The sequence below is a fragment of the Numida meleagris genome, chromosome Z (genome assembly GCF_002078875.1).
Source record: "Numida meleagris isolate 19003 breed g44 Domestic line chromosome Z, NumMel1.0, whole genome shotgun sequence".
In the NCBI taxonomy this organism is placed as follows: domain Eukaryota; kingdom Metazoa; phylum Chordata; class Aves; order Galliformes; family Numididae; genus Numida; species Numida meleagris.
Genome location: NC_034438.1, coordinates 47,203,398 through 47,227,732, shown reverse-complemented (window position 1 = coordinate 47,227,732; position 24,335 = coordinate 47,203,398). Strand labels below are relative to the sequence as shown.

General features: G+C 36.2%; 1 protein-coding gene across 6 annotated transcripts in view; it reads left to right on the top strand.

The window, feature by feature from the left end:
• The window catches only part of MAN2A1 (mannosidase alpha class 2A member 1), a 134,290-nt gene that overhangs the window by 75,504 nt on the left and 34,451 nt on the right, over positions 1–24,335 (top strand). For 4 of the 6 annotated variants that reach the window (XR_002433190.1, XM_021379729.1, XM_021379730.1 and 1 more), the window contains exons 13-18: positions 8,398–8,563; positions 9,642–9,878; positions 9,992–10,114; positions 19,504–19,618; positions 22,686–22,819; positions 23,909–24,050. Coding sequence is in view for 5 of the 6 variants with exons in the window: in XM_021379729.1 (XP_021235404.1) it covers positions 8,398–8,563; positions 9,642–9,878; positions 9,992–10,114; positions 19,504–19,618; positions 22,686–22,819; positions 23,909–24,050 (917 nt within the window). In the remaining variant the exon portion in view is untranslated. Of the gene's footprint in view, positions 1–8,397; positions 8,564–9,641; positions 9,879–9,991; positions 10,115–19,503; positions 19,619–22,685; positions 22,820–23,908; positions 24,051–24,197; positions 24,315–24,335 lie in introns of all 6 variants that reach the window. The other 2 variants (XM_021379732.1, XM_021379731.1) reach the window with 1 other exon arrangement.

The following is a 24,335-nucleotide window of genomic DNA, read 5'->3' as shown; positions in this document are numbered from 1 at the left end:
TTGATAGGTGTGTGTGTTCTCTTACCTTTGTTAATGACTGTAGAAATGACTTTTGATTTGATTTTGGAGTCATTCAGAATTCTGAAATACCAGGGTAAGAATCCTGGAATCTTCTATTAAGCACAAAATCACAGTTTTTAATTATTTGTATGTTAATCAGAACTGTCAGCCTTAACGGCTTTTACCAAGAATATGTAATTTTAATACAATAGCTTCATTTCTAAAATAAGTATTTAATAGCATTTTAAGAAGAGGATCATAGTATAATTCCATTTTGCATTAGTGGATTCACCGTAGAATTATTGTGATGTTACTTAATTTACTGATACTATCTCTTCATGTCACCAGTTTCATTCTATAATGAAAAGTTGACTTACGAATTATGGACTCTAATTTCACTTGTTTTTATAACTTTTGAGAACAATGCAAATTGTATGTCTGTAATTTCAAGTTTCTATTAGTTCTGCAAGATCTTATCATAAATACAAAACAAAGGTTTCATTTTAGGAAGAGAAGAATCATAGTATCTGTTTGTATTTGATATTTTATTGTAGATATCCAAGGTATTCTATAATAGCTTCATTGGATTATAAGAATTACAGCTGAGATATGAATTCATTTTTGTTACATTTGTAGCAGTATCTATAGTCTAAAATTCAGAACCATAAATTTACAAGAAACACAGATGGATGTGATACAGAACATATTAGGATATGTAGTTAAGTAAGCTGATAAATATCCTTAGACTTCATGTGGTCACGGATACATTTATGTTGAGTAAGTCCTCTATAAACATCAAGTCCAACTGTTAAATTAATCTTGCACTGCCAAATCTGCCTCTAAACCATGTTCCTAAGCACCGTATCTACACATCTTTGAAATGCCTTCTGGGATTATCAACTGTTCTTCTCAACTACTACCTTGGGCAGCCTGTCCCAAGGCTTTACAACCATTTCAATGAAGAATTTTTTTTTTCCTGTTATCCAAGCGAAACCTCTCCTGGCACATCTTGAAGCCATTCCTTGTTGAGTCCTATTTTTTGTTGTTTGCGAGAAGAGGTAGACCTCCACCTTGCTACAACCTCCTTTCGGGTAGCTGTAGAACCTCCCCTTCTCTGGGCTAAGTAACCCATGTTCCCTCAGCTCTACTCAGAAACGTTGTTCACTAGATCCTTCACCAGCTTCAGTCAATGAGAAGTCCCTTGAGAAGCTATCGGAATCTCTTTTGGGGAACAACCTGTCTTTTCTCTGGCAGTGTATGGTAAGACTGTTTGCTTATCAAACCACTTGTACTTGTGTGTATTTGAGTTGTATCCTTTTTATCCAGCAGAAGAGAGTGGAGTGTTTTTTTTTTTTGTGCGTGAAAAACAAGGGCAAAACTAAGCAAGAAATGGATTATTTTAATCAGATCATGAAATGACAAAATGCTTTCTATTTATATTGGTCATATGCTAGTAAAATGGAATTTCAGTAATAGAATATAAATTTGAAGTCATACTGGGAACAATCTATATAAGATTAGAATTTAAAACTTTCTTAAACTGGAAATGGTTTAGTAATCAAACAATAGAAGAAAACAGATAAATGGAAGTACACATCAAATGGAAAAATAACGTAGACTAACCAGCTAGCCATTATGGAAGCAGGAGGGGACTAGACATTAAAGAATATCACAAAGTCAGAGGGCTGTATTTGTATGGTGTCAATGGCCGTTTTGCCTTTGGATGATTTATATGAAATGTTTTGTGTAAAAATAAAGCTGAAATACCATGTTATATTTAGAACGATGAAGGCTTCATCAAAAATAGGGTATCTAGTTTTGGAAAATGTGTATGTGTGGGAATGCTTAGCAGAAAAATGAGTAGTAAGCTGAAGAAACCAAACAAAGTGTTGTGTAGCTATCATCTGTTCAGCATCAACAGACTAAGAATTGGAAACATGAGACTATACTTAGAGATTTGTTAGAAAGACAGTTATATTACAATTGCAGTGGAAGAAAGGAAGAAACACTTAAAAGAAATGTTGTTTAATTTGAAGTAATTAAAGCTATAGATGTATATCACCAAAATGGATGCTAGACCTGCAGCTCAGTATAGGCAGTTTTGGACGTCTTCTGGATTAGTAGCTGCAGCATTTCTCAAATGTGGTTTTGCTGAATTCCTCTTTTAAGAGGTTGAAGTGAAGCAAACTCCAGGCCAGTGGTATCCTGGGCTCCATCAGAAGAGGGGTGGCCAGCAGGGACAGGGAGGTGATTGTCCCTCTCTACTCTGCCCTCGTGAGACCCTATCTGGAGTACTGCGTCCAGGTCTGGGGTCCCCAGTACAGGAAAGATATGGAGCTGTTGGAGAGGGTCCAGAGGAGAGCCACAAAGATGATCAGAGGACTGGAGCACCTCCCCTAAGAAGACAGGCTGCAGGAGCCGGGCTTGTTTAGCCTGGAGAAGACTGCATGGAAACCTCATTGCAGCATTTCCAGTATTTAAAAGGGGATTATAAAAAGAAGGGGTTTCAACTCTTTCCTTGGGTAGATAGTGATAGGACAAGGCGAATGGTTTTACGCACAAGGAGGGAAGGTTTTACATTGGATGTCAGGGGGAAGTTCTTCACAGAGAGAGCGGTGAGGTGCTGGAACAGGCTGCCCAGAGAGGTTGTGGATTCTCTGTCCCTGGAGGTGTTCAGGGCCAGGTTGGATGGGGCCCTGGGCAGCGTGGTCTAGTACCAGATTTTGGCCCTGTCCCCCTGCAGGGGGGTTGGAATTTGATGATCCTTGGGGTCCCTTCCAACCCAAGCCATTCTATGATTCAGGTTTTATTAATAGATTTGTCTTTTTTCTCTTGAATTTATTCTTCAGAGTTGCAGCAAAACAGCATATTTTGTAGTAACCAGCATGCTATAATGCCATTAAGCTGTTTTGTACAAATCATCTAATTAAATGAACCAGAATAACCAGAGAAATAGACGTATGCAAGAACTTCCAGTGATATCAAATGCTACCTAATGTTTCATTAAGAACAGGTTGCTCAAATGAGAAAACAGCTCTACTTATAAGTGCCGTCCTTGTTGCATCTGCACAGTAATTAATGCAAAATAATTTTCCTGCTTAGGATAAATACTCCTGACAGTCTTCATTTTGAGACTTGACAGATATATCTAGTATAAAGGAAGAGTGTTTCTTCTCATGAAAGAGCTGCCTGAGTAACTGTATTGCATCTTAACTGTTTCCAGAGTTATACATTTATTTTTTACTATGGATCAGTTTCTGATCAGTTGAGTAATAACTACTTATTTATCAGCAATATCAGTTGCTCACGAGAAATGCCAGTGCATATTTTCTAACACTACAAAATTCTGGATTGTCACTTTAGCCCTCCCCAAGTATATATGCAGTATATATATCATATCTATGTGTACATATCCAGTTGTATTTATAAAGGAAATGTCCTAAATCTCTTAATATCAGGTTTCTATAGTTAAGCTGGCATAGTTTGACATGGAAATGTTTTTTTTCCCTTCTGTGAAGAAGAAAGAAAAAAAGAAAAATCAACATAGAAGCAACTTTCTGATATTGTGTTATTCTACGTATAGGTATTACTACTTTTTATTTCTTTTCTGAATATAAATTAGGAAGAAAATGATTTTTGATAGGTAACAGAATTTGTTACACTATTGTTACATACATTCTGTAATTTGTTACAGACTTAAGAACTTAAAATTCAAAATTATCTGATACATTGATTTCTTGTTTTTTTTTTATTCCATTTGCCGTTTAAAAGAAGATCATGAGCCAAATGGTATTGATGGTAGTTTAAGATATAGAGGCTTATATTTCATTGTTTTGTGTTATATATATATATATTGGAAAAAGTATTTTTCATGAATCTACATTTCAGAAGTAAATATTCTTGTGGCAGATTGGGAAAAGAGAATTGTTTTTAAATAATACCTGCAGAGTCAAATTTTCTTTTACACAAGCATGAATCAGATTTAAATAATTTCTGAAACTGGACTAGACAAATGATTTTCATACATGAGATTTTGAATGACTTTCTCCAAAACTTTGTTACATCACTTTCTTGTTAAGTAAGTTTTGATTAGGGCTGAAAGATATCTTTAAATGCTATAAAATATATAATACTTTTAAAGTTTAATTCAGAAACTGATAGAGTTATAGGAAAAAACCCAAATCTTTTTGAAATAATTATTTTTCCAACTTGATTACTTTATACCAGAGATGCATGCAAACTTGAACAGATATGGAAAAAAGGGCAATGAAGTAATCTGTTATTGGAAAGTCACTTCAGTTATACTTTTGACTACGGAGGTCTTGTCTCTCATGTAAAAGACAGTAAGAATTGTGAACAGAACTAAGTAACTCAACATGTATGTTTTTTTTCATTTTTGTCCATTGTTTTGCGTAGTCTCAGTAATCCTTATAGGTATAGGTATATGTATATAGGTGTACATATATATTTTTAATTTTTTAGCTTCTGAAAAATTCACGCAGTTCAGAATTATTTCATGGTGTTTCTAGCAGCTACCGTGGCAGATGGTGGCTTGCACAATTTGAGTACTGATTCCAAGTTCATTTCTCCCTTAAGCCTTATCAGTGTTCACCCCAGACAATGTTTCTTGATTGACTCACTTACCTCAAACTAATCCTTTCTTCTATATTTACCAATATAGACCAATTTTGATTCTCTTCTGGCATACCATTTGCTGCCTGGACAGTTTTTATTGTTGTACCATTCCAGTGAGATGACTTTGTTCAGTGAATTGCAGCTTCCTTTCAAATTCTGAAATCTCAGTACATCAAGGACTGTCCAACTGCCAAGATCTCCAGATACCTTTCTAGATGAATTCTGGTCTCTAACCACCACTCCATCTAGTGATTTTTCTGAGCTTTAACATAGATAGAAATGATTCAGTCCCTTTTTAGGACTCTAAGCATTTTAATGTGGCTTCATAATTTTCAACCCACATCCTCCCGCTTTGACTTTCCAGGAGAGCTTAACATAATTTACTTGCTTCTGTTTGTTCTTTTTCATTCTTCAGTGCAAGACTAGTTTTATAGTCTATATGCCTTCTTCGGTTGTATCTTTTCTCAATTTTGGATGTACTTTTAGCAGTTCTGTTTTTTTTATCACTTAATGGAATAGAAAGACACTAACAAGCTTCAGAGGTTCTGTTCATACAATTTTGTGCTGAAGTTGAGCATGTGTGCTCAATGAAATGAATCTGATGTGTTATCATGAGAAATATTCTAATCTGTATATGAAGATTTATCAGACACTTTAGTAAAATTGATCAGAGTATTAACTTGAGTATCTGCAGTAATTGTAGATTTTCAAAATAAACTTGAATAACTGTAATGCAAACTGATACCCAAAGAGGTTGTACATCGTAGTGTCCTGCAGAGGTGGTGATTGAAATAGTACTTTTTCTCTCACTTTCCAGTGTTTAATATTAATTCTGGTTTCTCTCATCAGTTGAAGGCATCACTTGTGAAGGTAGCATTAAATGAATGGTAACTTGTGAAAGTTTTACCAGTGAATGTGTGCTTGTGTTGACATATATATATATGTATATAAACATGTATATAGACATATGTTTATGCACATCAGTGAAACAAAATACTGATGGTTTTGAAATACAGTAACTTTTTAGTTTAAAAATTAAAATTCGCTGTACTGGATTTTTAGAAGACTAAGATTAAAGTTGTTAAGAAATCAAAATCTACTTTTTCCACATATCGCTTATGGTTATAGCTAAACTCCTTTACATGTATTCTTGATAATTTATTAAAGTACCTGAAGAAAGCATTGGAGTTGGCTATAGCTGTGAAAATATTTCACAGGAAATTAAATTTTTGCTAGTCAAAATATTCTTTGATATTTGAATGTACATGTTGAGGAGAAGAGTTTATTTATGCCATGTGGTATGGTTTCTAGGAAAAACCATCATGCATATGTGAATAAAAGATACTCACTCTGGATTTCAGAGACCCAGGTAAATATAGGATCAAAAAATTCATGGCGTATCTTTCCAGAAGTGTCTAATAGGCAGATGACAGGATTTGCTTTCTGGAAATTGCAAATATTTGTGCATCAGAGATGCGTGCCATTAAAGATTAATTGCTCAGGTCTGCATCTGTTTCTCGTTTTCGAGAATGAGTAAATTGAGAGCAGTTTACTCCTGCTCCTGATGCACAGATGGAATATGTGGTCTCTGTGTGAAACAACTGGCCATGGTTATATCTGTAAAAAGTTACGTGATTTAATTTTACTTCAGTACAGTTTATCCTAAAATAGCTTCTGTATTCTTTTTACTTCTGGAATAAATGAAAGTAAATTTTTTCCTCTGAATTTTTTCAGTGAGCATTAAAAAAAAATCTCTTTCCCAATCTCCACCCTTTATTTTGACAAAATATATGAGCTTTCTTAGTTTTCTTGGTGCTGTTTCCAGAGATCAATAGCCTGAAAAACAGCTTGCTGCTTTGGTCTTTCTTTTTCTTGCCTTCAAATCTGGAATAGAAAACCTTTACCTACTGTCATATTGTTTCTCCAAGTAATGTGACTATAACATACTAAGCAGTTGGTGTTGTTCAGCAGTGAGATTAAAAACAAGAGCCAGAGTTTGATGCAAATGAAAGGAGGGTGCCAGTGCGAAATGGGAAGTGGTAGCCTGTTTAGTGTTCATAAGGATTCTCAGTAGAGCAAAACTGCATTTGTTAAGATTAGAGTAATACTGTAATAAATAAAAATGAAAGAGCAGGGTGGAAGGAGAGTGGGTGAGATTTAGCAGTATAAAGAAGGAGGGATGTTACTTGTGCATCTGTATTACATCCATAGTTTAATGGGGGATTAACTTTTGGTGAAGATTGTGTGTATAAGTAGTCTCTTAAAATGAGGAGTTAAAATTTGTACTTCCTCATTAACTCTTAGCATTTTGCTGCTGTCTCTCAGTCCGGAAATCTTGCTGTTTCACGATGTCCAGTGTATAATCGCAGTATTTCTCTGTTCAGTGCTTTCCCAACTTTGCTGAAATTGCATCAAATCTGCCAGGAGACCTCGCTGTCCTGTGGTACCCATGTGTAGAGGGCCCCCCAGTTGATTTAGATAGGAAATAAAATGGTTTAAAGGGTTTAGCTATATATAGGCAACTTGTTCCTTGGATGTTAGATGGTAATTGAATTTGAAGTTAAGATATGAGAGGAAAAGAAAGAAAACCACTCTCAAAATCTTGAGAAATTTGTATATAAAATGGCAGAGAGAACAGGGAGATTCTACTTGAGAAATTCTGAAGGAAGGATTGGAGAATTATGAGGGAATTACCGTGGAACCCAATGAAAGATAAGATTTCATGAAGAAGTAAACTTCGTTTTACAGTGGGAACGTCAAGAAGGTTGAAGATAGAATATTGGTTCTCATATGTATTGAAGAAGTAGTTACAAATTTTGGGAAGAATGTTTTTTTATTGTCAAAGACAACAGAAATGAACAGGGAGAAACATCAGGGAAAAGCTGTAAATTGCATGCTCTTGGAAGTTCGTAATGAGAAGATGAGAAATGCAGTGGTAGTCCTACAATTGTGTGAGGCACAAATGCTCTGGTATCGTTTTATATTTCAGTATCTAACTAGATATGAAACTGTACAGAAAAAAACTTTACAATTGCTTTTTTCAGTTTCAAGTTAAATTATTTTGATTAATGACCTAAACAGTGTCCTGAAATATAAGAGCAGGCCTAAGATTATGTGCAAATTACCTATTCTGTACTCACCTAGTAAGATTTTCTAGAATTGTACAGTGGCTTAGGTTGGAAGGGTCCTTAAGGATCATCTTAATTCCAGCACTCTGCCATGGGCAGGTTTGGGGTTTGGAACTACTTCAGTGTATATGCAGTCAATTTTGACAGGGAATTTTGGTAAATTATAATTTCAGTAACTATGAGCTTTCCCTTATGCCAAAGATAAACTAGCTTCCTTGAAGAATATACATCAGATATATTAACTGATAAGTTACGTTCAAGGGAAAGAACTGTAGTTAAGATTTTAACAGCTCAGTCTGAAAAGTCCACTTGAAATAACCTAAATATTAATACTTACAACTATCTATAAAGTGTTTAGTAGTTAAGATGTGAAAGTCATCTATTTTGATTGTACAGTGTTTTCAAAATTGTTTTTGTATCTGAAAAATAGTAGCATTAAGGAAGGAACCATCCAAGAATTGATGTTAAATATCCATTGTTTCCTGGTTGTTTTACATATTTATTTGTTGTGATATGTACCTGTTGTTCTAACATTGTTTTGAACCTCTGTATGTAAAATTTGTGTGCAGTAGTATTAAACCTGAAGGAGGAAGCTTATTTGCCAAAAGGTAATTTGACTAATATATTTTTGCAGGTATCTTTTGATATATAATCCTACTGAACAAGAGAGGTTTTCAGTGGTTTCGATCATTGTGAATTCACCCAGAGTTAAATTATTATCTCCTTTGGGAAAACCTGTTACTGTCCAGATCAGTGCTGTTTGGGATGGAGCAGCTACAGTATCACATGAAGCATATCAGGTATGTTGCTTGAAGTTTTTTTTTTTTAAAAGTAAAAGTTTTGTTTATCCAATAGATACTAGTAGATCCACAGTTGAATAAGGTGAAACATTAATAAGCATACTTCAAATATTGTCATTTATGTCTTTTGTAGGTAATGACTTTAATTCTGTCATTTTAAGGAAAAAAATATTTAAAATCAAAGTCTTTCTTAAGCTGATAAATGATTAACTTCCACTTGCTCTGAAAGTAATGTCTCCTATTTATTTACATGGAAACTACAACAGATACAAAGAGCACTATAACGCTATTTGATAGAGCAAATTCTCAGCTACAAAACATGATTTTTCAACATAGTCACCACCATTAGCTATGCATTTTTGCCAGCAATGAAGAAGAGCCTGCATACCATGCTTATAAAAATCTGTATGGCTATCTGGAACATGGCTTGTCTTTTGTGTCGCTGTTGTCACTGCTGAAACACACCAAAGATAATTCAATTGTTTTTTTCTCAGTTGTTCTTGGACAAGATTAATTATTGGTAAATAATACTATGTAGCAATTAGAGAGGCTAAAGAAAAAAAACCAGATATCTGTAACTCAAACTCTAAAATTGTTTTGAGAGGGTTAGCTTTGGCTATTACTGTTCTGTGCCTTTCTGTGCCTTTCTGTGCCTTTCTGTGCCTTTCTGTGCCTTTCTGTGCCTTTCTACTCCTAAACAAATAGAAACAAAATATAAGACAGTTGCCTTCATTTCCTGTTCAAGTTTGTGGATTTTTACCTGCATCTTTGGTTATATGAGGGCTTCATATTCAGTTGATATGTAGCATATATCTGTAATAAATAGCATATTTACTTAGAACTATACGTCACATATTCAAAATCATTACATTATGTAAGTGATCTCGATGCTAAGTGAGTCAGTAGTCAACAGAAATTTTGTTAATTCTTCACATATTTGAGATTTTAATTTTGAAATGCCAGTTATAATTTCATATTCACTTACTTGTAGCAGAAGGAGTCATTTTCAGCATAGCTTTACTATAAAATGTTGATATTTTCATGTTTCTAGTAATGTCTTCGTCTTTGTTCCCAACAGATTTCTTTCTTGGCACGTCTACCACCTTTGGGGCTTGGAGTTTACCAGCTTTTGGAAGTTCCAAGTTCAGAAGCAGTTTTAGCAGACTATAATATATATATGAGTGGAAAGGAAGGTGTGCAAGAAAAGCCAGACAGATTTTTCAAGATAAAAGAGATGCAAAATTCCGTGGATAATATAATTTTAGAAAATTCTTACATGAAACTATGGTTTTCTGGAACATCTGGATTACTGGAGGTATGTTGCATTACAGTTCAAAACACTGTATGTTACCTTTATAAGAATTTTTGTTCCTTTTTGTGGAAACCTAACTCTGCCAAACTATTTCAACCATGATTCTCTTTCCTTAGAAAATAAATACAAAAGAGGATGGTAAAAATCATCAAGTGAAGGTGGAATTTGCTTGGTATGGAACTACCAGTAATCGTGATAAGAGTGGAGCTTATCTTTTCTTACCAGATGGAGACGCCAAGGTAAAACTTCTCTTTGCACAGAGATTCTGATCTTGAAGTAATTTGAAGCCTTCTACAAATACAACTTAGTTAAATAGTTTTTGCTAACATTGAGATACATCTGGATGACTGTACACAATCATGTCAGTTATTGAAATGATTTGTACAACCTCCTTCTTCACGGCCTTGGATTTGGCTTTAAAAACAAAGGGGAAGTATTAATTTGGAAGTGCAAAAATGTGCAAAATATTTGATTCACTAAAGAATTTAAGATGCTACCATTTACAAGAAATTCAGTGGGATATGACTATCCAAAATCTGTAAGATCACTTTCACTTCATATGGTGAAACATATAGGAGATGCTGATTGATCAGTTTCGGCACTTTTCCGATTCTCCTGATTTCTTGATGGTAATTGAGGAGCTTCCGGTTCAGAGTGTAGTACTTCTTAACTGAGATTTGTGCATGTAAGCTTAATATTGTAGGTAAGATGTGGAGTCCCAGCTGATGAATATTCACAGAGTAGCAAACCAAGCATCTGTTCTGGTTAAGGTGCCTTGTTGCCTATCACTGTTCTAACTGCATAATTAATTGGAGGGCAGCAGAATACTCCTACTGGTTTTCTAATTGGAAATTCAGAAATTGCAGTGTTTTTAAGATGGCTTCATATGACCAAAAGAAATCCACTGTAGCATTTTCAGAATGGGAATGGTGATATTTCAGAAAATAAATGATAAAAATAATAAACAGTTGTAAGAAGCTAGGTAACTTACAACATATGTCATCTGCTCGTCTTCTCCTGGGGAGGTGAAAATTAAATGCATGAAACAAACTTAGATTTGAGTTGGCCCCTATAGGAAATAGTCAAGGGTAACCATTCTGTTGTTTTACACTTGAATCAGTCTAGAACTGAACAGAATCATTTCCTTTTTTCTTAGCAGTCTCTCCTAGAAACATTCTGTTTGAGATCTGCCAGTTGTCAGTTTTGGTTTACATAATTGGTTGCATCAGTTATGTTCAACAGGACTCAAATTCCAAATGTTGGAGCTTTTGGTTGATAAATACCTGAACAATATGTAAAAGCAATTTTTTTTTATTTTTACCTTTCATCAGCTTTATTTTCAAACTGTTAACTGATTTTACTTTACATGCTACTTTGCCTTTTGCTTAAAAACAGTCATCAGTAAAGAAATGTATTACATGAGTGCAGGTGCAGCTAGAAAATAAAATCCACACTGAATTTTAATGAACAATGGAATAGAACTACATTTTTACATAACATAAAGTGAGGTATGTTCAGATTTTGTAAGTTTTTATAGAAAAATGAAATCATGGTACATTAAAAAAATTCTACTTCATCAGTATCGAATCAGGATTGTTTGGTTTGAATTTTAATAACGTTAATTAAATATTCCCACTGGGAATAACCATGCAGTTTGTAGTAGTTTCTAAAACATCTTCAACTAATGCTTGCTTTCTTAAAAGAAATGCCATCTGTTCAGGATTCTCAGTGTGAGGTGGATTAACTAGCAATTTCTAAGTCCTTGTGGGAAGTGTCAGGAGGATAACGTATAAGCAGTTTTCTTGATCTTGGGTAGGTGATATTTTCCTATTTTTTCCCATGTTTTACAAAAAAAATTGCAAAGTGGAAGTGTGACATAAAATCATTGTTGTTGGAAAAGGCCCATAAGATCATCAAACCCAACCGTCCACCTAACATCACAAGTCCACTGCTAAAGCACATCCCTAAGTGCAGCATCCACACGTCTCTTAAATACCTCCAAGGATGGCAGCTCCGCCACTTCCCTGGGCAGGCTCTTCCAGTGCTTAAGCACCTTCCATGATGTAACCTAAGGCCATTTCCTTGAGTCCTATTCTTTATTACCCGGGAAAAGACCGACAGCCAGGTGCAGCATGCAGCATTTAGCCTTGCTGAATGCTGTGCAGTTGGATGCAGTTCATTAACCTTAGCCTATCCAGATCCCTCTGTAGGGCCTTTCTACCCTCAAACAGGTGAACACTCCTACCCAACTTGGTGTCACTGGCACATTCACCGAGGATTCAGCCGCTCCCCAACAATGACAGGATCGTTGATCAAGGTATTAAACAAAGCTGGTGCCAGTACTGACTCCTTAGGAATGCCACTTGTGACCAGTTGCCAACCGGATTTAACTCCTTTCAGAGCAATCCTTTGGCCCTGGCCATCCAGCCTGTTTTTTACCCAGCAGGCAGAGCATCTGCATCCAGTTTCTCCAGGAGGAAGCTGTGGGAAACAGTATCAAACACTTTGCTGAAGTCCAAGTAAGCCACATCCACAGCTTTTCCGTCGTCTGCTAAGCAGGTCAACTTTTCATTGAAGGAGATCAGATTAGTCAGGCAGGACCTGCCTTTCATAAACCCATGCTGACTGGCTCTGTTTGGCTGGTTGTCCTGCATGGCACTCGAGATGGTCTGCTCCTTGATGTTCCCTGGTACCAAGATTGGACTGACAGGCCTGTTAATCCCCTGTTCCTCCTTCCTGCCCTTCCTGCAGATGGGCATCACCTTGGCAACTGCTAGTTGTCTGGGACCTCCCCACTAGCTGGGACTGCTGGTACGTTATTGAAAGTGGCTTGTCAAGTACCCACGGCAGCTCCTTTAGCACCCTTAAATGATATGACTCCATCTGGAGTCTTAGATTTCTGAGTATCCAAGTGGTGCGTAAAATCATATCATAGAATCATAGGATGGCTTGGGTTGTAAGGGACCTCAAGGACCATAGAATCCTAGAATTCTCAGAGTTGGAAGCCCACCTTTTGAGTTTATCAAGATCTCTCTGGATGACATCCCTTCCTTCTGCTGTATCAACTGCACCACCTAGTTTGGTGTCATCGGCAAACTTGCTGAGGGTGCTCTCAATCCCATCATCTCTGTCATTGATAGGGATGTTAAAGAGTACTCATCCCAAGATGGGACTCTGGGGAACAGTGCTCATTACCAGCCTCCATCAGGACATGGAGCCATTGACCACAGCCCTCTGGCTGCAACCTTCTAACCAATTCCGTATCCACTGAATAGTCCACCCTTGAAATGCGTATTTATCCATTTTAGAGATAAGGATGTGGTGGGGGACCATGTAAAAGGTTTTGCCGAAGTCCAGGCATCACTTGCCTTCCCTTCGTCCACTCATGCCATCACTCACCATAGAAAGTTGCCAGACTGGTCAGGCATAACCTTCCCTTGGGAAGCCATGCTGGCTGTCTTGGATCACCCACTCTTCCTCCTGTGCATTAACAAGTCTTCCGGGAGGATCTGCTCCACAATCTTCACAGGCACAGAGATGAGGCTCACTGACCTATAGTTCCCTGGGTCCTCCTTCTTCCCTTTCTCGTAAATGGGAGTGATGTTTCCCTTTTTTTCCAGTCAGTTCAATGTCAGTTCAGATCACGAGATTCATACACAGTACATTTCTCACCAGTGGTAGGCTATTTTATAGATGGATGTTGTCTTTTCTGTCGATCATAGTCTTCATATCAAAACATACACAGATCTGAGTGTTGTAAGTTATTTCCTGGATTAATTACAGTTAAGGCTGAGACAATATCATTATAGAACATTGTAGGATGCATTCTTACTAAGGAGTGTTACATATCTAGTACCTGCACTAAGGCGGACATGAGCAGAGACTTTATTTAATGCCAGTGTTTACACAGTGTTAAACAAAAGGAACAGGGAACTATCAGTAGCTTTATTTATCTAGAAAGAACACCTTGGCTTGTGATGTTGCATGTGGACAGCTCTAGTAAGAACTGTCTCAGAGGTTGTGGCGTAGAGTCTTGATCAAAGATGGTTCTGTCCCATTTCTCTCCGAAGTGTGAGAGTAGTTCATGGTACCTTCAGGTCAAGTCGCAAATGGAAAGTCCAGATCTGGCAGAGAACAACAGCAGCTTTATGTTGCAACTGTGGAGAGAACATAGTGCTCATCCCACATTAATGTATTTTCTGCAAAGTAAAACAGAAGCAAAAGATAATGGGGAAAATACAGGCAGTATCAGTGATGCTTAACTGACTGATAATGTTATCAAGATTTGGTGAAGAGGATCTCGTTGTCGCACATCACAAGAAAAGCACAGTAATACTTCCTATTTATGAATTGAAAACATGGTTTTTCTTTTTTGATTTTTGTGAAAGATGATAAACTGTAAATCTGTTGGATCTGTAGAGAAACATCACTGTTCTATAAACAGGCTAAACTGGTTCACTGTATTTTGTTTTTATTTAAGACAAGTCAATTTATGATGACCTATTCACATGCCATGGTCAGTATCAGTAAGAAATAGAACAAAACAGTTTTTCCTTGAGTCAAATGCTACCTGTTTGTGGGATTGATGTGTTTTTTTTTCTTGCTTTACAGATTAATTTTTCAATAAAATAGTCTTTTTAGATATGCCCAAACTGGGAAATTCTCTCTCAGGCATTTGTGCTTATGCACATATATATATGTGCTGTGCGTTCTTATGTACTCTTAGAATTTATAATAATAGATGTTTTTATCCTGCAGGATCTCTAGTGTTGGAATTTTTCACCATGTCCTGTTCCCTTTCATGCTTTGTCTCCATGTTGGACTTGATTTCCTGATTATAGTCTCTAGCTTTTACAGCAGCAGCTGCTACTAGTTTAAAAAAAAAAAAAAAAAAAACACTTTTTTTATGACAGATCCCTTTTTATGTCTATCAGGCCTACCTGTTGCTTTTAGTTGTCAGTTAAAAGATGAATCTACATTATCTAGCTGCTTAGCCTTGAAGCCCAAGGAAAAGATAACAGTATCTTTCTGCATTTTTATTAGCCAGATTAGGATGTTCTGCTGCACAAACGGAGAGACTGTCCATTTAGAATATCCCTCTGTATCCTTTTTCAGGTCTTCCCTCTCAAACAGGTAGAGGCCTATTCTTCAAGCATAGGATCCTGTTTCTGAATGTTTTCCCTGTTTTTACTTGCCTGACAACAGGAAATGAAAAGTGTGTAAGGACAGTTAGCTGGAGAGTGATCACAGTACTCCAGTATCAGTGGATACTGAAATGTCTTTTCTCTCCTTGATGTTACACATTTCCTTTAAGCATCACATCTATCATTTAGAGATCTGCCCTACATGGTTCTTTTTTGTTTTTGAATTATTAAAATGACTGTTGTCTCTCTTGTGCCATGTAATTCTCAAAATAGTTCTTGAGAAGTCGTAGCATTTTGTTTCCTGACATGCTAGTGTAATCTCAGACACTGCCACATGAATCATAATAAGCTACTGAGAGGCCACTTTCCTTGACTTTGTTTTGACTTCTTGCTTTAAGTCTCGAGCATATCAAGAGCAATTGAGTCTGTGCTGGGAAGCTTTCCTCTGGACATTTTTGGTGTGGAAGTTGTGTGCTGTAGCAGTCCTGTGCCAGAAATTTCTAGGCTACAATTAAGATGGTTAGTAGTACTTCAGCTGAGTGCAGGGAGAAACTCTTACTGGCCATGCTTCATGCCTTCAAACTGTACTATGCCATGCCAGCTTCTAAGGAAGCCAATAAACCTTTATGTGAAGGCAGGTATCCAGTTATTCCTGCCCCCTTGGCAGTTCAGCAGAGTTCTTGCTGGGTAGCAGGGTACCATTGGGAGCTACAGCATATTATTTGGCTCCAAATAGTCTCCCTTAAAATTTCTATGTCATCATTTTTTCATCTTCCAAGAGCAAGCTGTTATATTTCTCTTGAAAATTGGTACTCAAAAATGGTTTCTGGGCCCTTCGATCCATGGTTCTGTTATCCCAGTTCTGAAAACATTTGACTTCCAGGCTTAACAAAAGCTGTTGCAGAATGCTGCTGAGCCTCATACAATGAAGTTGATACCAGGGGAACTGAGGGAAACAGGTATTATGGTGGCTGTTCTTTTTAACTGTTTAAGAAATTAAGTTTTGATGCTGCACGTGAGTTTTGCAAATAGTCCTGTAATTGTTTTTTCCCTTCATTTAGAAAGTGTCTGAACAGCAAGAGACTTATTTCTGCATCTCAAACCTTCAGATCAAATATATCTTTGTTTTCCAGAGTCACAATCTGTTCACAGGCCTTTGTGCATCTCACTAGGGAAATTTACAATGGTACTAGACTGTTTATTCAATACATAAAGTTCTTCTACTTAAAAACTTGATTAATTGAAGTATTTTCAGTATGGCAAATCTGGTCACTATGCCTTTGTTGGTTCTGAACGCAGTGTGCCTCCAGATGGCTCTTAGGATTTCTGCTTTTCTAAGTGATAAGTATGCATTAGGAGTATTCCTTGTTGCCTCAGTACCGTACTTGTTCGTCTTTCTTATTTCCCCGACAATCAGAAAGCAGCAGGCATCCTTGAGGACTTTCAGTTTTTATGTCCACAAGTTACATGGGAAGAAAGTCTGAATCCCTCTTTGCCACGACCTCATTTTAGGTAGTTGTAGAGAATTATAAGGTCTCCCCTGAGCCTTCTCTTCTGCAAACTAAACCATTCCAGTTCCCTCAAAGCTCCTCCTCATATAAGACTTGTGTTCCAGACCCTGCTTCATTGCCCTTCCCTGGACGTGTTTTAAGGCCTCAGTGTCTTTGCTGAAGTGATATCCCCATTGACTGGGAGAGCTGGTCTGGATATACGTACTGCTTGGAGAGTGGCATATGAACATAGTTTTTGTTGTGTTGTCTCAGAATCTGAGAAGTGTTGAGTGCATCCCATTTCAGTTTTCTAGAGATATTGGAACAATGTATTTTGATAGTAGTTGTCAGTATCACCATCATCTTTATGCTAACAAGTTAGGTGGCATAAAATTCCTCCAGGCTTTTTTTATTAAAAAAAAAATCTGTTTGTGGCAAGTTCACAGACTTACTACGAATAGCATCTCTCTGTTTTACTGGTTCGTTTTTAGATAACTTGCAGGGTTGGAATGGACAGGCCCTACTGAGAAATGTTCTTTCAAACAATAGAAATAAGGCCATTAGTTAAGTATTACTTTGCTAACGGAATGTATGTGGCAGACTGCTGCTTATGTAATTAGTGTTCTGCTCTCCAGTGATTGGCAAAGTTATTTGCTTGACCTGAAGACCTAAGGTTTCCCAAGCTCATTTTCTGACAGTTCTCTTGGCTTTTGCCAACTGAGGATCTTCTCGTTGCCCTAACCACCATGGAGGATTTGGAAAGATTTGGCTATTCCAGCTTCCTGTCAGTAATGCAGTTCCTCTGTGATGTTTTAATCTAAACACATATTTTAATAGCAAGTAGTCACAGGTTAAATGAGTTTGTCTTTTCTGCTTATGTGTGATCGGTAAACACAGATATCAATCTCTTCTGCAAGAAGAACAGGAAAGATTCAGTTTCCAGTGACTGATCCTGTCAGTTTTTCATCAGGATAAGAGAATCCAAAAGCTAGCTCATATTCTAACCTGAGACCTGGTCTTCAGACATTCATTATTGTAGTATACTAATTCATCTGGCTTTCTTACCCTTTTAATACTTTACTCCTCCTGTATTTCTGACCTAGCAAATGTATTTTGCATGACGGATCTCTTGTCTGTTGTATTGTCAGACTAAGACACCTTGGAATTAGCCGATCATTTTCTCAGATCAACTACTGAGTAGCCTTTGTTTCCTCAGAAGGGCTTCTGTACTGCTTAACTGTATAAAATATTGGTGTTAGTTGATCAGAGGGAAGGAACCCTTTCTTCATGAAGTAATATATTTTACCAGAGTCTTAAGAAACTGTGAGTCCTCTACAAGACTGTTGTGCAAAACATTGCTGTAGTTGATAGCTGCAGAGTTGCCTCTTGGAACTCTGGCAATGTTTTTGTTAAACACTGGTTTTTCTTTTCTTAAGCTTTAAGAATACATGGATGAATGGAAAGTTTTGAAAGTCTTTTGCTTTCTTTTTTAATGCAGTACTTCTTGAAATATTCTCAGTGAATATACAAAGGAACATGTTGGACTGTATCTACCTGTAATTATTCTTCTCTGACACGTTGTGTGCATATGTATGTACTTGTGATTTCCTGTCTTCCTCAAGATACATTTGATCTTTGGAGTCATTGCCCTGTGTTCTGACAATGGTGTGCATGTAGAAGGAAGACAGTCACCTGTTAACAGCTTTCTGTGCATATTCATCAGAATACTTTTCAAGTATTATGTTGTTTTTTTAATAAAGTCTTTAATGCTGTTTCCATCTGGAACTTTTGCAAATTTTTTTTACTTAATTCTCATTTAATTCATTTTACCTTTTACTGGTTTTTTTTGTTTATTTTACCCATTTCTACCTTTTTTACCTGGAGAAGATAGATCCAGAGAAACCTTGTTATGCCCTTTCACTACTTAAAGGACCTTTAAAGAAGATAGAGCCAGATTTTATTATGCAGTCTGATAGTGATATTACAAGGGAGAATGGCTTTAAAGTAAAAGAGAGGAGATTTACGCTAGATGTTTGAAAGAAATTCTTTACTCAGAAAGTGGTGAGGCACTGGACCAGATGGTCCAGAGAAACTGTGGATGCCCCATCCCTGCAGGAGGCATTCAAGGCCAGATTGAATGGGGCCCTGGGCAGCCTAATCCAGTGGGTGGCAACTCTGTGCCCACATCAGGTTGGTTGGAACTGGATGATCTTTAAGGTCCTGTCCAACCCAAGCAATTCAATAACTCTTTGATTTTATAAATTATATAGCATACACGGTCTAGTTTTAAATCAACTGTTTTTAAAGTGTCACCACTTGCTTAGTTGAGACTTGGCATATGCTGTGACTAAATGGTTAAAGTGCTTTGATAACGATTCTGCTAGTCTTTGAGAGAGGAAACACTCTCTCAGTTGACTTTTCTGATTTTTTTCCCTGTTCTACCCTGCCTTCCTGGGAGTTCCCCAATCAAGGCAATTGTAGCTGCTTTTGACTAGCATTTCCCCTTCTATTTTCAGAAAGGTATGCATGCTGGTCTGTAAAACAGTACAAAGGAAGCTTATGGAGTGTGTAAGACTGATAGAGTAAATTGTGGTCCAACAAAAGACAGTTAAACCCCCATCTGCCATATGAAACTGTGGTATTTGATTGCTGATTTGCAAATATAATTTTGCTATCATTAAGCTGAATTTAGGTATTTTATAGTAGTATAGTACTATGTTTGTCGGTAGATCTTGTATCCATTAATCATCATAGAATACCTTTGAGTTATGTAATGAGGGTTATCGTAATTTCATCTAAAGGAAAAGTAAGGCTTTAAAGTTTGATGAATTTCTGACCGGCAGTGATTAGTTTTTTTTGCACCAAGTTTTTAGACTAGCCTTAGATACAGTGCAAGTAATTTGAAAACAACCATAAAGAAAAGACGAAAAATATTTAAATTTATACACACAATTTTACAGAAATTTTTAAAATAATTGTGCTTTTTTTTTACAGCCTTATATTTTTACAGATCCACCTACTGTAAGAGTTGCTCATGGAAGAATTTTCTCAGAAGTTGTATGTTTTTTCCACCATGTGACGCATACGATGCGACTCTATAATGTCCAGGGTAAGAGTTGTAAACTCTGTCTTTCTCACTGAATTCTCTTCTGTTATTTTTCAACACTCTAGTCTTGAGAACAGAACTTCTGGCCTGTTACTGAATTCTCATCTGGGTACAGTGCAATGAATATGATCCTTTTGTGACCCTTGTGCTAGGATGCTAGTGCTAGTCATTAAGCTGACATGCTTAAACATAAAGATTTCTTGGAGGTCTCTCAGTATTAGGAAATCTTATAGTATAGATTACCAATAGAGGGTTCCAAATCTTTGCTGGGCCATCTGAGTACTCTCGGTAGTTACTGTGGGTACTTCTGGGTAGTACTCCAAGTTACGAAAATGAAAAACTGTACAAAAGTATTTTGGTGATGATTAAAAATAAAAATAAAAAATATTAATTTTCTTCATAATTTCAGACTTACTGGCATAGGTACAGTGTCTTCTCTAAAATCACAAAGAATGGCCAGTTATTTGTGATCAACATTAATAGCAAAGTGATTCTAGATCAAACTCTAGATCATCTCCCTTATGAATACATTCCAAAATGTTATACTGTAATTTGCTGAAAATTCTGAAGAAAAATAGTTACACTCAAGGTAATTTTATGTGATCAATATATAAAATGGACCAGAGGATGAAAACCTTGTAGTCTAAATGTACTGAGTTGCTGAAATTGTTTAAAGAAAGTTATTTTGCTATGTGGATTTCACTAAATTAAACTGTTGAGCAAGAAGGAAAATTTTATAAGAAGGTTGTTTAAGGTAGTAAAGGGGAGAGAAAACATCTGAATGAATCTCTTGGGTGCTGGATAAGGTTGTTTTAGAATAGTATTTCTTTATAACATTCCTTTTTCTTTGATTTGTTATTAAGTGCCTGTTAGAAGTGTTACAGTTCACAGGAAATGACTTGTCAGTGAAAGTCACTTGCTAGCCAATTCCTAAGGCCGAAGTTGTTCTTTCATCTAGAGTGCACTAATTAGTCATATTCTTTTTTCTTTTTTTGACAATTTGTGATTCATCACACTGTTTTCTGTAACTACATCATTACCTATTCAGTCATTGTGTTGAAGTCCTGTACTATAATCAGTAAACACAGTTTCACTTTTATTGTGTGTCTTTAATGTGAATTTTTCATATGAAATCGCCTTTTTTAGAGTTTAGGGATTGACTTTAAATCATTGTTGTAGTGAGGTCAGTGTTAGTGGCTTTGTAAGGAAAGCTGTTTATACAGCATTACTTTGTTTAAGGAAGGTATCTTAAAGTCTTTCTAAATATATAAAGTAAAAAGGCAAGCAGACAGAAATATACATGTGCACTTGTGGGTATGCATTTATTTTCTTTCTAGATAGACATGATACTCGTGTTGTAATCTACCTACCTGGAAAGGGGTGCAAAGCCTGACCAACTGGCTAATCCAGCTATTGAACTTCTGTTCTACATTTAAATGTTTTTATTTTCTTTCCATTGGCATCTGTTGTTGATATCAGTGTAATTTTGTTATTTTTTATCAGGCTACTTATGCTTTATTATGCTCCATGACTGTATTTTCGTATTAGCTCAAGTTATGCAGCAGGGAAGAGCTGAGAGTAATTCACACCATATGCATTTTAAAGTTGTAAACTAAAATGTTGTATCCTTGTTGAGTGTCCACGTTCTTTAATGGTCTTATTGCAAAATATTCAGAAAAGCCACGATTAAAAACATGAAGAGTGGAACACATAGATCCACTTTGCACACATTAAGCCTGGGAAAATAGATTTACCTGAAAACAAATACTTTTCAGTTAGCACTGCGATATAATCACCATTGATAAATATTAGCATTTTAACAGCTGCTGTCACTATTGAAGGTGACATTCAGATGAAAAAAAGATGAAACAAATAGAGACTTTTAATACCTTTCTCATTACAGGTAACAAAATCACAAACTTGACTATATTTTCTACACAACATAAAAACTGAAAGAGGCTGACGCTTCCAGCGTTCCATTCTTGAAAGTTTCAGGGTGTTTAAGGATTTGCCTAAGTAAAGATCTATGTGAGGAACATTCATATTCTCAGAACTGCAAACTGTACTGGAAAATCATATATGTAGTACGATCTCTTTCTTTCTAACCTCTGTGCATGTAGGAATGTAGGAATTTTGTTTGAAGATGTTTTGCCCCTTTGCATAAGATTTGACTGCTTAGGAGCCGAAACGATGACAGTCATGCCCCTGGGTGAAATAACAAATGGTCAATGGTTGAAAAAAAAAGGAAGAATTCAGTAGCTAAGATTTTAAATCTTCAAATTTTAAAAGACTGAACTAATTAGTCTCTCACTTTCTACCATCCTCTGTTTACGGTCTGTCAGGCAAGCACAACGTAATCTCTGGACTGTCAAGAGAAATTTAATTCCTCTGTTCAATTTGGCACATTCCTTTTTTCAGCTCTTAGTTCTGTTAAACTGCAGGAAATATGGTCATGCTGAATGACAGTGTGATTCCAGTCCAAACTGTCTGAAAAAGTCAGATTTTTGGAAAAGGAATGCAATTTGCAGTGTAAGGCACTGGGAAAATCTTACTGAGCATCTATCTGCATTTTTAGATAGTTTATTTTTCCTTTAATAAAATGGCCAGCCGTTACCTGTTAGCAAAGACTTGCATCATGATTGTCAGCATATCAGTGCACATTTCTGTGTTTCTCTTCCCTTATGGAAGATTCTCTTTGTTTGGCTTAAAACAGAAAACCATTAAGATGCTGTGAACAGTTCCTGTTCCAACATTTTAGCTATTGCAATTGAAAGTTGCATAGTATTTTCGACTGATTTATGAGAACCCCCATTGGTTCTTATCATGAATATTCTAATTATTCAACTTCTCTTTCTGTTCAGGGTTTCACATTGACTGTTTAATGAGTACTGAATTAGAAGCACTTCTGTATCATGTGGTACATAACTGACCTGACTTCAAATATCTGTTTAGATATAAAAGGAAATCTAATAGGGGAAAACTATATCATATTCTGTGACCACTGGAATTATTTTATCTGGCAATAGCTTTTAAAAATCAGGAGATTTTAAAAGCATCTTTTTTCATGCAGGTTTGGAAGGCCAGTCTCTTGAAGTTTCCAATATTGTGGATATTAGAGGAGAATATAATCGCGAGCTTGCAATGAGAATTTCATCTGACATAAACAGTCAAAATAGATTCTATACAGATCTTAACGGATACCAGGTAATTATTCTTGACTAATCCTAAAAGGCTAGGGTCTCAGTTTTCAACTAATTTTAAAGAATGAGTCACGTTAATCAAACACTCATGTTGCAGTCTACTTTATCCCTTAAAAGAGAAAAGACTCTTAGAATATATCCCTATTATAAAATTGGTTTAGATGAGATGATGTAGCAATTGTTTTCTTTCAAAAGATTTCAGAAAATTGCAAAGATCATTAACTATACCTCTATATCCTTTAGAAGACAAGGAGTGTAATATAGCAAGACAGTAAGCCATTCTGCTGTTCTTCTAATATCTGTATGCCTTTTCCCCTTCATCTATTTGGTTTGGGCCTTTGGTCTTACACAAAGCATAAGTGTACTTGCCAGTAACACAGACAGTTACTAAGATTAAGCTGGAGAACAAATATTTGATGCTGTGATTGAAATAAGTAGATTTTTGAAGTGCAATAACATACATTATTGGTAATACATCTGATGAAATAGTATGACTATTTTTCTTGGACTTTGAAGCACAGACAAAAGAAAGTGTATTTTCTTTACCTGACCTTCCTTCCTTGCTAAAAATTGGTATTCTGAATAAACTGATAAGCGTGCCTGCTGTTCTGGCAGTTAGTGTGTAGAGCTGCATTTTGCTAGAGACAGTGGATATTTAAACAGGAAAGTAATTTTAATACTATTATTCATTTTTATGTACCGTTCAGGAATTCTACCAGTGCTTTAATAAGTCCCCATTATATACCAGCAATTGCTTTTCTGCTATCTTGAATCTATTCACTGCTGGATCTCTAGAGGAGAAAATATTTTCTGTCATTCTATAACTGATTATTCTTTTTTTTGTACGTTCCCTTGATGAATCTTTCAGTTTTTAAAAAATGTTCTTTGATCTGAAAGTACACTGAAGTTATCATTCCCAAATAGGTAGTTTTAGCCACAAATCTCCAAAAATCTAAATAATACAGTTGAATGAATATTTTGGTGCTGGTTGTCAGTCATTTCTTCTGAAGCACATGGGATTAATGTCTGAGAATGTCTTTGAAATTTAAATGCATAAGAATATATTTTATCAAAGTCTGCATTCATACTGTAGATCCAGCCCCGACTGACGATGAGCAAATTGCCTCTTCAAGCAAATATCTATCCTATGACTACAATGGCTTATATCCAAGATTCTGGTGTTCGTTTGACACTTCATTCAGCTCAGTCTCTAGGTGTTGCAAGCTTGAGAAATGGTAAGTAGGAGACAGATATTAGAAAGACCTGTTTCATTATTATCTGAAATAGTTCATTCAGAGTTTACTAGATTGCTATGCCTACTCATATTTGAAGAAAACTAGTTAGTTTCTCCAGCCCTGACTGGTTTTAAAATATGTTTATAGAGGAAGAGCTGGAAGTCGTTCCTACAGGAGATCCTGTCATCTTCCTCGGAAAATGTCTCAGATTAGATGAAAGTGATCATGAAAAAGACAAAATGAACTAGAAGTTGTCAGAACCAGGTATATTTCATCCAAGAATTC